The following is a 14,463-nucleotide window of genomic DNA, read 5'->3' on the forward strand; positions in this document are numbered from 1 at the left end:
ACCAGTAAGCGATTGCAGCGATGTGCTGTTTCCACCTAAGGGCCGCCAAAGTCAGGGACACCTGCTAGTGAGAACACACAACAGAGACAGGTGAAGATCTGGGAGGGATTTAGTAAGAAAGCCTCCCTACTTCCAAGCCCCTTATAGAATTAGTGACTACTTCTCATTTACACAGCTATCTAATCAGGACTCCCCTCTTCAGATCCCGCTGTTGAATCCCCTTTACGGCACCATAAGCGTAAACACATCTTTGCCTTAAAAGCCTTTCACAACTCTACTCCTGCTTATATCTTAGACCTTGGATCGCCCCCATCCAGCCCTCCCACGGAAACCAGTGCCAATACCTCACTCGCCTGCTGCTCTCATCTCTGCGCAGCCTTTTCCCACACCGCTGTCTCTGCGCAGAATTCAGAGTAGCAGCCGTGTTAGTCTGTATTCGCAAAAAGAAAAGAAAAGGAGGACTTGTGGCACCTTAGAGACGAACCAATTTATTTGAGCATGAGCTTTCGTGAGCTACAGCTCACTTCGCTGTAGCTCACGAAAGCTTATGCTCAAATGAATTGGTTAGTCTCTAAGGTGCCACAAGTACTCCTTTTCTTTTTGCGAATACAGACTAACACGGCTCTTACTCTGAAAAAAGAAAAGGAGTACTCGCCGCACCTTAGAGACTAAATAAATTGGTTCGTCCCTAAGGTGCCACAAGTCCTCCTTTTCTTTTTGCGCAGAATGCCCTTCCCATCCCCACCGGACAAGCCACCAGGCCTCCCGCCAGAAACACACTTTGTCCCTAAGGCCCTGGCCTACGAGTGAGTTTACACCAAGCCACAACATTAAAACAGAACAAAACAAAAAAACAAACACCCTTCCCAATTAAGGTTTGGTTTCCCACTGCATCCCACATTCTGGGCGTCTCGCTGTAGCCCGAAAGCTCACTGGACCAGGGACGATCTTTCTGTTCGCGTAGCCGAGCGCGCCGCCTTCGGGGCAGCCCTGCTCACCGCCAGCGGACAAACGGCAGCGCAACTTGCTGACCTGGGAGAGAGCAACCAGGGCTGCTCTCTCTGTGCCAGCTGCCTGTCCCCGGCCCTGACCCTTCGCACCGGGTGAGTAAGCAGCTATCCCATCACTAGGCCGGCCGCTTCCTCGGACACCCCGGTAGCTACAGCTCGCCTGCCCCGCTCCCAGGAGCGCTGCTACGCCGGCAGCTCCTCCGCTCAGGTGCTGCACGGGCACCCCCGCCGCTGCTGCGGCGGCTCCGTCTGCAGCTCCCCAGCCCCGCGCGCCAGCCGCACGTGCAGCCCCAGCCCAGAGCGCTCGCGGCACAGAGGCACCAGGAGGGGCGCGAGCGAGGGCCGCGCGCGCACACACGCCCCCAGCCGGCCGCGGTCTCTCGCGCGCTAGCCGCCGAGCCGAGCCCCGCCCCCGCCTGGCGGGGAGGCGTCCGTCCCGCCCCGCTCTCTATGGTTTTGCCCCCACGTCTACCCGGCTGGGCGGACCGTGGCCTGTGGCTGCCGGAGGCGGGGCGGGGGCCGTCCGGCGGGGTCTCGGCCGCGCTGGGGCGCCATTTCCCCACTGGCCTCCAGGGAGCGCTTCCCCCCCCCCCCGCCGGCGGCCGCGGCGGGGCGCTGCGGAGCCGCCTTCCCACCCTCCCCGCGGCCGGGGGCTGGCTGAGGGCCGGCCGTCCCCGCCTTCCCCGCTCCCCCTCCCCAGGGCCGGGACTCGCCGCTCGCCGCCGCCGCCGCCGCCTCCCAGAGCCGCTCGGTGCCTCGCCGCCGCCGCCGGGCCATGGAGTCCGCGTGAGGGAGCCGCCCCCGCCCATCCCCGCCGGGAGCCGCGCGCTGCGCTCCCCCCCCCCCCGCGCATCCCATCCCGGCGCCGGCTCCTCCCCGCGCTGCGGGGGCCGCGTCCCGCTGCTGAGCGGGGATTGATGCGGAGAGCGACGGCAGCGCCATGCAGCCCCCGCCGAGGAAGGTGGGCGCCGCGGGGAGCCGCTGGGGCGGGCTGCATGGGGGGTGGGGGTGGCACCGGGGTTCAGGGACCGGGGACTGGCTGTACTGGGGGGGTTGGGGATCGGGGCATAGTGGGGGTGGGGGTGGCACTGGGGTTCAGGGACCGGGGTACTGGCTGTACGGGGGGGTTGGGGCTGGGGGGTTGGGGATCGGGGCATAGTGGGGGTGGGGGTGGCACTGGGGTTCAGGGACCGGGTACTGGCTGTACGGGGGTTTGGGGCTGGGTGGATTGGGGATCGGGGCATAGTGGGGGTGGGGTGGCACCGGGGTTCAGGGACCGGGGTACTGGCTGTACGGGGGGGTTGGGGCTGGGGGGTTGGGGATCGGGGCATAGTGGGGGTGGGGGTGGCACTGGGGTTCAGGGACCGGGGTACTGGCTGTGCGGGGGGGTTGGGGCTGGGTGGATTGGGGATCGGGGCATAGTGGGGGTGGGGTGGCACCGGGGTTCAGGGACCGGGGTACTGGCTGTACGGGGGTTTGGGGCTGGGTGGATTGGGGATCGGGGCATAGTGGGGGTGGGGTGGCACCGGGGTTCAGGGACCGGGGTACTGGCTGTACGGGGGGGTTGGGGCTGGGTGGATTGGGGATCGGGGCATAGTGGGGGTGGGGTGGCACTGGGGTTCAGGGACCGGGTACTGGCTGTACGGGGGTTTGGGGCTGGGTGGATTGGGGATCGGGGCATAGTGGGGGTGGGGTGGCACCGGGGTTCAGGGACCGGGGTACTGGCTGTGCGGGGGGGTTGGGGCTGGGTGGATTGGGGATCGGGGCATAGTGGGGGTGGGGTGGCACTGGGGTTCAGGGACCGGGGTACTGGCTGTACGGGGGGGTTGGGGCTGGGTGGATTGGGGATCGGGGCATAGTGGGGGTGGGGTGGCACTGGGGTTCAGGGACCGGGGTACTGGCTGTACGGGGGGGTTGGGGCTGGGGGGGATTGGGGATCGGGGCATAGTGGGGGTGGGGTGGCACTGGGGTTCAGGGACCGGGGACTGGCTGTACTGGGGGGGTTGGAGCTGGGTGGATTGGGGATCGGGGCATAGTGGGGGTGGGGTGGCACTGGGGTTCAGGGACCGGGTACTGGCTGTACTGGGGGGGTTGGGGCTGGGTGGATTGGGGATCGGGGTATAGTGGGGGTGGGGTGGCACTGGGGTTCAGGGACCAGGGTACTGGCTGTACCGGGGGGGTTGGGGCTCGGTGGATTGGGGATCGGGGCATGGTGGGGGTGGCACTGGGGTTCAGGGACCGGGGTACTGGCTGTACTGGGGGGTTGGGGCTGGGTGGATTGGGGATCGGGGTAGAGTGGGGGTGGCACTGGGGTTCAGGGACCAGGTACTGGCTGTACAGGGGGGTTGGGGCTGGGGGGATTGGGGATCAGGGTATAGTGGGGGTGGGGTGGCACTGGGGTTCAGGGGCTGGGGTACTGGCTGTACTGGAGGGGTTGGGGCTGGGTGGATTGGGGATTGGGGCATGGTGGGGGTGGCACTGGGGTTCAGGGACCGGGTACTGGCTGTACGGGGGGGTTGGGGCTGGGTGGATTGGGGATCATCTGGGTGTGAGGTGGCACTGGCAGTACTGGTGGCATTGGCTGTATTAGGGTTGGGGGGCTACACTGTGAGCATGTGGGGTGCTGGGTGTATTGGGGTAGGGGCATTAGCTGTACACGGGTTGGTGTATTGGGATGTGGGGGGTTGGTGTGGGAGTGCCACAGGCTGTATTGGGGTGGGGGGCTGGGGGCTCGAGTGTATTGGGAGTGAGGAGTTGGGGGTTATTTGTGTGTAGAGGTTGGGGTATGTGAGGGTATGTCTTTATCTGTATTGGGGGGTTAGGGTAGGGCTTGGCTTGTATCGGGCTGGAGGTGTATCAAATAGGGTTGAGAGCTTAATTCACCTTGCTGGTTGTGTGGATGCATGTTGGAGTATGGGGATTTGGAATTGGGGTGAAAAAGGGGCTAGGGTTAGGGAATGGTCTCTATGGAGGTACTGAAGTGAGCTGTAGCTCAGGAAAGCTTATGCTCAAATAAATTTGTTAGTCTGTAAGGTGCCACAAGTACTCCTTTTCTTTTTGCGAATATAGACTAACACGGCTGCTACTCTGAAACCTGAGGTGATAGAGTATGGCTGGATTGTGTAGATGAGGATTGTTGGAGTGGGGGAGTTGTGTTTTGATGGTTGTATGGAGAGGAGGTTGTTTGGATTGATGTGGGAGATTGGGGTTGGAATAGTTTACAGTGAGACTGATATGATGATTATTTTGGTGTGGAGGGTTGGAGTTATATAGATTGGGTTGAGAGGGCTATTCTGTGAGTAGAAGAGATTATGGGGGTTAGTATATGGAGTGGGATAGAGTTAATTATGTATGTAGGAAATGGTTTGTGGGTGCCTGTGTGGAGGGAGTTGCGTGGGTGAGGGATATTGGGTGGGGGTGTCTGTGTTGTGTAAACAAAAGGCTGCTGTTTGTCCATCTCTTGTCATTCTCTGGGCTCCCTGGCTGCTCTGGGCATCCAGCTGCAGGGGACTCCTAATGACTCTGCCTCTGTTGTTGTGAGGATAGACTCTGCTTCCTTTGAAGGATTCTTATTTATGTTTCATGGGATTTTAGTTTGCATTTGGCATTTCATTTATATTGCATGTGTGCTTTATGCTTTGCCTCTTGTATTTTTTACATGCAATTTTATTTTCACTATGTAGGTTTCAACATTTGTATTGTTTTAAAAAAACCTAAACCCCTTTTCTGCTTAATCAGAGCATAAGGTTTGTATGTTTTGCTGTATCTTGAAAGGAGCTGAGGTGAGAAACTTGTCTTGCTGTAGTGCTGGGATTGGGGGTTCTTGTTGCTGGGGGATTATTTTTGGTGTTGAGGGGGAAGCTGTTGCTAGCAGATGAGATCTGGAGGGTTGTTTTGCTTTGAGAGAAAGGGGAGGTTTGTGGCAGATCCTTTCCTTCACCTCATCCCTGTCTTTCTCTCTTCCCCTCCCCCATAGCAGAAACTGTTATTTATTTCCCCCTTCATGCATGCATCAGATTTTTAGATGCGTGGATGCTGTTTCTTTTTTAGGCTGCTACATAGATGCATCTTGGCATTTAACACGTTGATTGATCGAGATCTCTTGTTTTAAAAACCCCATGTTTCTGTGGCCAAGTCAGTCCTTTTCTGGGGTTAATGTTTATCACAACAATCCCTCCCCCACCCACTGCCATGCTATCAGCTATCACTCTGGTACCCAGGCTGTTGAAATCTTAATGCCATAAGATTCAAAACATAAAGCAGGTATATTATAGTGATAAAAAAAGGCACAACCTTTCTGAAATCATACTGTTAAGGAGGGAGACTTTTGATCTGATATACTGGCAATCACATGACTGCGTTTAAAGGCATGTTCATGAAACCATTGTAGGAGTGTTTAATCAATGCACATTTCATGAATGTGTAAATTGTTTTTATTAAGTGTTAAATCTGCAGCAGGTTATTTCTTTCCCCCAACTCCCTTATATGTTTCAAGCTGAACCTCTTTTGTTGTAGATAGGTTTATCCTCAGAGGTTTGGAAGAAGAAAACGTGCATATTTGTTGTCAACAAGCAAGACACAGCTCTGAGGTGCTTGATGTATGAAATGCAGACACTGTAGGGTTAGATCCAAACAATATATAGTAAAATCAGTCTTTGGTTAAGTAGATGCATAGGGTTATGTTAACCAAGCAAAACAGGTTTACACATACTGAAAATGTTTAATTTGCACATTCTGATGGACAGTTAGATTATAAAGTTAGATGAAGGAAATCAAATATTTTTCCCCACTGAAATGACAGCTGGCCCCTACATAAAATATATGATCTGTCTTTTTTGTAGGTAAAAGTTACACAAGAGCTAAAAAACATTCAAATTGAGCAGATGACAAAACTTCAGGCCAAGCATCAGGGAGAATGTGATCTACTTGAAGATATGAGGTAAGGTTACAGCAAATGCTACCAAATTCCTGTAAGATCTCCTTTTGGAAGAACATTGGGTTACAAAACTCCAGGAACTGACGATGGAATTTCCTCTTGGATTTCCTGCTTTTAGGCTGTTAAAGTTTTGACACAGCTGGGAATTATAACGGGGACTAACACAGCGCAAATAGTTTTTTCTTCTCTTCAATGGGGCAAGTGTACAAATGTGTCATGAAGAAATCCAGAAAGTATTGGTCTGTTCAGCACTATTTTTCTTTGGGATAGACTCACAGTTCAAGTGATGTCTCTAGTGTTAAAAACATTTTTTATAAATACTTTCATAAAGGTAGTGATGATTTATAGTTAGCCATAGGAAGTTTTAAAGAGCATTCACTACATGAATTTATTTTTTTGTGCAGAAAACATGAGTAAAAATATTTGCACTAGTACTTATAAAGCACTTTTGTTACATAACCTTGCACATTGAGATCAATAGAAAAGTTCTGCGTGTTTCATACGGTAGTTTCATTATTTATCTTTAAATAATGTGAATGTTTGTCTTTATCATTTATGTATGTTATGATCAAAGCAGGACTAATGGGCATCTGGAATTATGTGGCGAATGAATCACTAACCCTGTTTAGAAACTGTCAATTTCTACAATGGGCATGCTGTGAAATAGTCAAATGTCATCAATACACCTATTGCTTTCCTTCTTTTTGGCACCTTGTGCTTCACTCAGTAACTGAAAATCCAGTAAGATTACTTATCAGTAGAGAGCAAGTGAAGTGCCAGCTCAAAGTTTTAACTTCACAAGAGATTAGAATACAGTGAAGTTCTTACAGTTTCAGTCTGTCTCCTTACATCCCATGTCAATAAAACTTGTCAGATTCAGAAATGCATGCACTTTCCATCTTTGTCTGAACCCTGCTCTCTTTCATGGGTAGTGAAACAAGCTTCTGCATGGGAAGGATCACCACATCTGTTATTTTACAAGTAGTAGCTATACATTATTTGGAAAGTAAATACTGGTTAATGAGTAGCAGATTGGTATGTGAGGATTTTTTTCCTTAGATAGAAGCTTAATTTTATTATTTCTGTACCTGGTAACGCTGCTTTAGTTCAGGTTCTGTCAGCATTTCCTTTCTAGACCCTTATTTTCAGGGGTTTATAGTTTAAGCATTTATACTTGTTTTCTGCTGAAACATGGCATAAAAATCTTATTGTCTCTGGTCACAGAAAAGTTACAAAAAGAAAAGGAGTACTTGTGGCACCTTAGAGACTAACCAATTTATTTGAGCAAGAGCTTTCGTGAGCTACAGCTCACTTCATCGGAAGTTACAGGAGAGCAAAAATGTTTTCTGGAATTAATATAATTTTTAAAATGTTAGTGTTACAAATTAAGAATCTGTATTAAGAGTCTGGTCACTGAGTAGACATAGTAGAGCCTTTCCATCATATGCTATGTATTACACATTTTATCTGTAAAAATCTGTTTTTTCAAAAGAACGCTCTTTACCACTTAGGTACAATAGTATTAAAAAGAAAAACATTTTAAAGCAATTTTTTCCGTTCTTTACTCTTACGGTTTGCATGCAAGAAAGGAAATGAAACTCCTAAAGGGGGTACACCTGCCATTCTGTGACTTGACTAATTTTCTGTCTATGTAAGACTTAAATAGGTGTCTTTCCTATAGTATGAATATGTGGACTCTGTGTTGTCTTCTAAACTGGAGTTTCAGTTGACAGTACAGTGCCTTATTGGAATGCATGTGTGAAAACAAACACCGCAGGTTTTTAAACAGCAAGTTAGTACTCAGTCCTTTCACTTATTGGGGTCTGGGTTCAATTTTTGATTAGATTTGATGGTAAAAAACTTTGTGCATTTGATTCAGCATAATCTTTTAATGGCATTTGACTGACTAACATTACCACCACACAGCTTTTGCAGTCTTTGCAGAAGAAGAGCTGGTATTAGAATAGCAGGGATGGTGTATGTTTGAGATGAATTTAAGCATGGTGAATAATGCACAGTGACTGATGCCTAGCTTTTGTGAAGGTTATCCGTGTATCTCCTTCATGAATTTGTCACTGTCCTTCTATCAAATGTCAGGGTTTGGAGCTTGCCCTTGAGCTCTGGCAAGTCAAGGTGTAAAATTTGTTGCTGACTCTTATTTTATGCTTCAGGCACTCCTTAAATCTAGCAACTTTTAACCTTTTCCCTTATTTTTGACCTCTTCCTCAGAACATTCATTTGTAGCATCATCCTCTCTTCTGGTTTTGTGTTTCTTGAGCATTAAAATGACCAGCTTTCCAAGAGTAGAAGTAATTCTTGTGTTTGTGTCACTTTTCAAATATAAGGCAGTTAGTTGAGTGTGATTTTATAGGGACTATGCCTTTTCTGCAGCTCATGCCATGTATATGTAATTTCTCATTTGGAGATGGATGTCATTAAAAATAGTAATTGAAACTACAGAACTTCAATAGCAAGTGCAAACTATGCAATTCTTTTGTTATGGCTAGGCTTGGAGAATTCATTTTTTAAATAATTTGGACAGATATCACCAGTGTTTTTTTTAAACCATTTAAAATGATTTGATTTGCATTTTCACAATTGAAGGAAATTATGGGGCAAAGTCAGACTATTTAATGACAGTAGACATTAAGATTCAAAAAGTTAAAGCTTTATAATGGTTAAAACACAAATTGTCAACATCTCATGTCAAAATATACAAAAGTATCTTTAAACTCCAAGTTCTAAAGCAGCATTTTTTTCTTTCTTTGCCTATCTGTACATTTCTGTTATGGATGGAAATATTTTTTCCTTGGTTTATGTGTGTGTGTGGTGAAATTGACACCAATAAAACCTAATCCTTCCAAGCCTATTAAAGGTATACAAACAGTCCTGTAGTTAGTCAAATAGAAATGGGGAGGCAAAGGCAATGTGAACTGCTGGGCAAAGGATGTGAGGTCAAGGGGACTTTCTCCACAACAGTTTAAAATGCTAAATAAAAGTTCCTGTCTGAAAGACTTTAAAACATTTCAAAACAAATGTGTGTGGACTGGGCAGATGCAGCAGGGGAAGATGGCTGCCTAAACCTGGAACTGCTGCTCAGCTCCACTAAAATCTGCTAACATCTGCTAAAGTAAGGCAGAGTTTTTGCCTCTGGGTGGTTCATCCTGCTTTTAACATCTTAGTAGCAGATGGATCTCATTTTGAACCCCCCTTCCTCCTGGGACTCCCCACAAATTGCAGAGAAGCAGAGGCTCTCTGACAGCCCTGTACAGTGCAGCATGGCACCACTCACAGTGGAGACCCTGATAGGCCTGTATCAGATCTATAAAATGCTAAAGCAGGTATCAGAAGAACAGATTATGCTTCGAAAAATATCAGAGGATATTTCTGAAATTAAAGCCACAGCTGCAGCAGAACAGGTCAGTTTGCAGGAGCTATCCTCCAGGATCAGGGAGGGCTCTGTTAGGATCATTGTAGATCAGCACCTTGAATGGGATCTTGCAATATGCGTTAACTACTTATGCTAAACAGTCTGTTACACTTTGTATTCAGGTGACACTTCGACGACCTTTCCCAGACCTGTAGAATAGCTCTGTGTAGCTCAAAAGCTTCTCTTTCACTAATAAGAAAAGGAGTACTTGTGGCACCTTAGAGACTAACCAATTTATTTGAGCATGAGCTTTCGTGAGCTACAGCTCACTTCATCGGATGCATACTGTGGAAACTGCAGAAGACATTATATACACACAGAGACCATGAAACAATACCTCCTCCCACCCCACTCTCCTGCTGGTAATAGCTTATCTAAAGTGATCATCAAGTTGGGCCATTTCCAGCACAAATCCGGGTTTTCTCACCCTCCACCCACCCACACACAGACTCACTCTCCTGCTGGTAATAGCCCATCCAAAGTGACCACTCTCTTCACAATGTGTATGATAATCAAGGTGGGCCATTTCCTGCACAAATCCAGGTTCTCTCACCCCCTCACCCCCCTTCCAAAAACCACACACACAAACTCACTCTCCTGCTGGTAATAGCGTATCCAAAGTGACCACTCTCCTTACAACGTGCATGAAAATCAAGGTGGGCCATTTCCAGTACAAATACAGGTTTTCTCACCCCCCCCCCCTTCCCAAAAAACACACACACACAAACTCACTCTCCTGCTGGTAATAGCTTATCCAAAGTGACCACTCTCCCTACAATGTGCATGATAATCAAGGTGGGCCATTTCCAGCACAAATCCAGGTTTTCTCACCCCCCCCCACCCCCATACACACACAAACTCACTCTCCTGCTGGTAATAGCTCATCCAAAGTGACCAGCAGGAGAGTGGGGTGGGAGGAGGTATTGTTTCATGGTCTCTGTGTGTATATAATGTCTTCTGCAGTTTCCACAGTATGCATCCGATGAAGTGAGCTGTAGCTCACGAAAGCTCATGCTCAAATAAATTGGTTAGTCTTAAGGTGCCACAAGTCCTTTTCTTTTTGCGAATACAGACTAACACGGCTGTTACTCTGAAATCTTTCACCAATGGAAGTTGGTCCACTAAAAGCCCACCTTGTGTCTCTAATAGACAAGCAACAAAGTCTGATCCAAAATCTACAAGATAGAGTAAATGATTTGGAGAGCTGGTCCAGAAGAAATAATTTGAGAGTGGCTGGGTTCCCTGAAGATGGGGAAGAAGAGGGAAGTCTAGTAGAATTTTTGTCTAAAACCTTACTTGGGATCTTTCCTTACATCCCAACAGAGAGTAGGACAGAGAGAGTGCCCACTGCTTCCTAGCCACCAAACGCAGGGCATTTATATTAAAATTCCTAAAATACAGTGTGAAAGAATCCATCTTTAAAAGAGCCTGAGAAAAAGGAAAGTGAGCTGGAATGGGCACAAAATAAAGATTTTTTTCCCCACTGCAGCTGGGATGTAGTTTAAAAAAAAAAAAAGCCCTGCTTACTATGGCAAGGAAGCTGGCGAAGGAGAAAGGCGTGACCTAATTTTATAGCCTTTCCGGTTATTTTTAAGGTCGGGCAGGGTGGCCAGCTCATTAGCTTCTCCAAACTGAGAAGCAGCAAACTGCATTGCCTCCATATAATAAAACACATTAACCATATGTTGCCTTGGGATTTACCTTTGCTATTCAGCAGTTGTTGCCAGGCTGTTGTCACCAGCAGTAAAGGAGAAACACCCACCTCAGCTCTGCATCCCTATATGTGCCATCTTCCCTGTACGTAAAGTAAGGAGGAACCATCAGATGCTCAGACTCAAATCCCTCTGATTTTTTTTCCAGCAGAATCTTCAGTAGTATCTGTCTTGTATGATCCTAACCTTTGATGCAAAGATATGTGTATTTTAGCCCCAAACCCTTTTTAAAATGTGCTCAAGATGTTCACCCTTCTTTCTCCCTCCCCGCTCCCCCATCTCTGCTTTTGTAATGGAGAGGGGTTGGGGAATAATCATTTATTTTGCATTCGACATGGATGCAAAGAGGATACGTTCATTTGAGCTGCCCCCCCCGACCTGATTTTTTTTTCTCCCACTCTGACTTGAGAGCGTGGCTGTCTCACATCTTCCTTTTCTTACAGCCGACCTGTCGTATCTCCTCTCAACTCCTTTCAGAGTAACAGCCGTGTTAGTCTGTATTCGCAAAAAGAAAAGGAGTACTTGTGGCACCTTAGAGACTAACCAATTTATTTGAGCAGCGATGAAGTGAGCTGTAGCTCACGAGAGCTTATGCTCAAATAAATTGGTTAGTCTCTAAGGTGCCACAAGTACTCCTTTTCTTTTTTCTCAACTCCTTGTGCATTTGGCACTTACCCTCTTGCCACTCTGTTTTCTCTTCTCCCTCCTCTCCACCTAAACTCCTTTTGAATTTCTGAGGATACCCTTCATCCTGAACTCCTCAACCTAGTTATACCCCCAGGGTCTCGGTGGCATGACATAAGATGCATTTTGGGTTACTTCCCCCCATGAATACCTGTGGCTAATTTCCTTACATGTGTTTCTGGGAACATAAAAGGAATTGCTTCCCTGTTACATACCTGTGAAAATTATGGCTGCCCTAGGTGACATGAAATTGGGTCAGACCCAGGACAGCTGCAGTATGGTTTTCCAGCTGAATTTTATGTCTGGTTCAAAGACACCCTGACTCCCAGAATGGCTGAGGCTTTTGATGGAGGCACTTTGTGCTCTTTAGTGAATGAAGCCCTGATCTCAATCATTCTTAAGCCTGACAGATGCCCCAGAATGTGCTAGCTATCAACCAATATCCTTAATCAACTTTGATATTGAAGTATTGTCTAAAATCCCAGCTGGGTGATTAGAAAAAATAATGAGCACAATACATCTGGACCAGGTGGGTTTTATACAAAAGAGACATGGGTCAGACAACACTCATTGGTTTATCAGTATGCCATCCTACTACCAAAACCCCTTGAAACTATTGACTATTTTGTCACTGAATGCAGGAAAAAACCTGCATCAGAGTTAGTTGGAAGTAATTTGTTCCTCATTCTACAAAAAAAATCAGATTTTGTCCATTTTTTGTGTCTTGGATTAGACTTTTGTACTCCAATCCTAGCTCCCATGTTGTACCCAATAACTACATCTCCCCTCTTTCAGTCTTCACCATGGTATGAGACAGGGCTTTCCCCTGTCCACACCATCTGTTTGATTTTTTTCCTTAGTGCTATCGGCAGTACAAATTAGAGCAGTGGTTCTCAAAGCCGGTTCGCCACTTGTTCAGGGAAAGCCTCTGCCGGGCCGGGGTGGTTTGTTTACCTGCCGCATCCATAGGTTTGGCTGATCGCGGCTCCCACTGGCCACTGTTCGCAGTTGCGGGAAACAGCACGGGCCAAGAGACGTGTTGGCCACCCTTCCCGCAGCCCCCATTGGCCTGGAGCGGTGAACCGCGGCCAGTGGGAGCTGCGATCGGCCGAACCTGTGGACACGGCAGGTAAACAAACCGGTCTGGCCCGGCAGGGGCTTTCCCTGAATAAGGGGCTGACTGGCTTTGAGGACCACTGAATTAGAGTATACCATGAATCCAGGGTCTAAAAACAGTATCCTAAGAAATTAAAATATGTTTTCATAATTTTATATATCATCAACCCCCTTCAGGCAATCTCCAATGTATTACGAACTATTAAATTCTTTGGGAAAATCTCAGCATACAAAATTAATTTGCAAAGGTCAGAGGCTCTCAGCATCTCTTGAAGGGTGCATAATGTCTCCCTCTTAGAATTACCTTTTGCTGGCAGCAAGTGTAAATTGGGTAGTTGGTAGTCCTCTTTCCTAGAAATATATAAAAAAGTAAAAATTAATTGTTTTATCACACAGATGGCTTTGGATTTACAAAGATGGCAGGCCCTTCCTCTATCCCTTTGGGGCAGAGTTAATATATTAAAGATGAATGTCCTCCAGAGAATTCTATTTGTCCTTAATTCCTTGCAAGTTTATATTCCCTGGCTTCTGTTTTCCCCTGCCCCAGAATTAACATTTTTCAAACTTTCTTGTGGGGTATGGGCAACAATCCCAGGTTATCCTTTTAAAAATGCAACTGCCTATGAAGTCAGGTGACTTTGGGCTTGACTGTATTTCCTCAGTCTTGAGCCAAGTGATACAATGGCTAGCACCCCCAACACTCACGCCCTCCAGCCTGGCTGTACATGGAGAAAGCAGTTGTAGCCCCCTGCCATTAGAATCTGTTCTAAATAAATAGTAAGGCTATATTATCAATTATTTCCTAGAATAACTTGCCAGTTGCCACTGGGAATAAGAAATTATGTTCTGTTAATTACCAGCATATAGGATTCACCAAAACCACAGGGCCCTAAATGCACTTGTGTATTACATAGAATCATAGAAATGTCAGAGTGGAAGGGACCTTGAGAGGTCACCTAGTCCAGCTCCTCACACTGTTGCAGGACTAAATATACCTAGACCATCTCTGACAGGTATTAGTCTAACCCGTTCTTATAAACCTCCAATGACAGGAATTCCACAATCTCTTTGGAAGCCTATTCCAGGAGTTAACTATTCTTAAAATTAGTTTTTCCTAATATGTATCCTAAATCTCCCTTGCTGCAGATTAACCATATTACTTCTTGTCCTACCTTCTGTGGATATAGAGAACAATTGATCTCTGTCTTCTTTATAACAGCCCTTAACATATTTGAAGACTGTTATTAGGTTCCTCATCAGTCTTCTTTTCTATGACTAAACATGCCCAGTTTTTTAAACGTTTCCTCATAAATTAGGTTTTCTAAACCTTTTACCATTTTTGTTGCTCTCCTGGGCTCCCTCTGGTTTATCAACATGTTTCCTCAAGTGTAGTGCTCAGAACTGGACACAGTACCCCACCTGAGGCCTTACCAGTGCTGAATAGAGTGGGACAGTTACCTTCCATGTCTTACATATCACACTCCTGTTAATAAACATCGTAATAGTAACCTTTTATGCAACTACATAACATTGTTGACTCATATTCAATTTGTGATCCATTATAACCCACAGATC

At 47.1% G+C, this 14,463-nt stretch overlaps 1 protein-coding gene across 6 annotated transcripts in view; it reads left to right on the forward strand.

Annotated features, from left to right (window-relative positions):
- Positions 1 to 1,627: 1,627 nt before the first annotated feature.
- The window catches only part of FCHSD2 (FCH and double SH3 domains 2), a 231,538-nt gene continuing 218,702 nt past the window's right edge, over positions 1,628 to 14,463 (forward strand). For 3 of the 6 annotated variants that reach the window (XM_037881430.2, XM_037881482.2, XM_043527615.1), the window contains exons 1-2: positions 1,633 to 1,971; positions 5,852 to 5,949. In XM_037881430.2, the coding sequence (XP_037737358.1) occupies positions 1,951 to 1,971; positions 5,852 to 5,949 (119 nt within the window). In that variant the 5' untranslated portion in view covers positions 1,633 to 1,950. Of the gene's footprint in view, positions 1,972 to 5,851; positions 5,950 to 14,463 lie in introns of those variants that run through there. The other 3 variants (XM_037881542.2, XM_037881610.1, XM_043527620.1) reach the window with 3 other exon arrangements.

This window comes from Chelonia mydas, chromosome 1, assembly GCF_015237465.2.
Source record: "Chelonia mydas isolate rCheMyd1 chromosome 1, rCheMyd1.pri.v2, whole genome shotgun sequence".
NCBI lineage: Eukaryota > Metazoa > Chordata > Testudines > Cheloniidae > Chelonia > Chelonia mydas.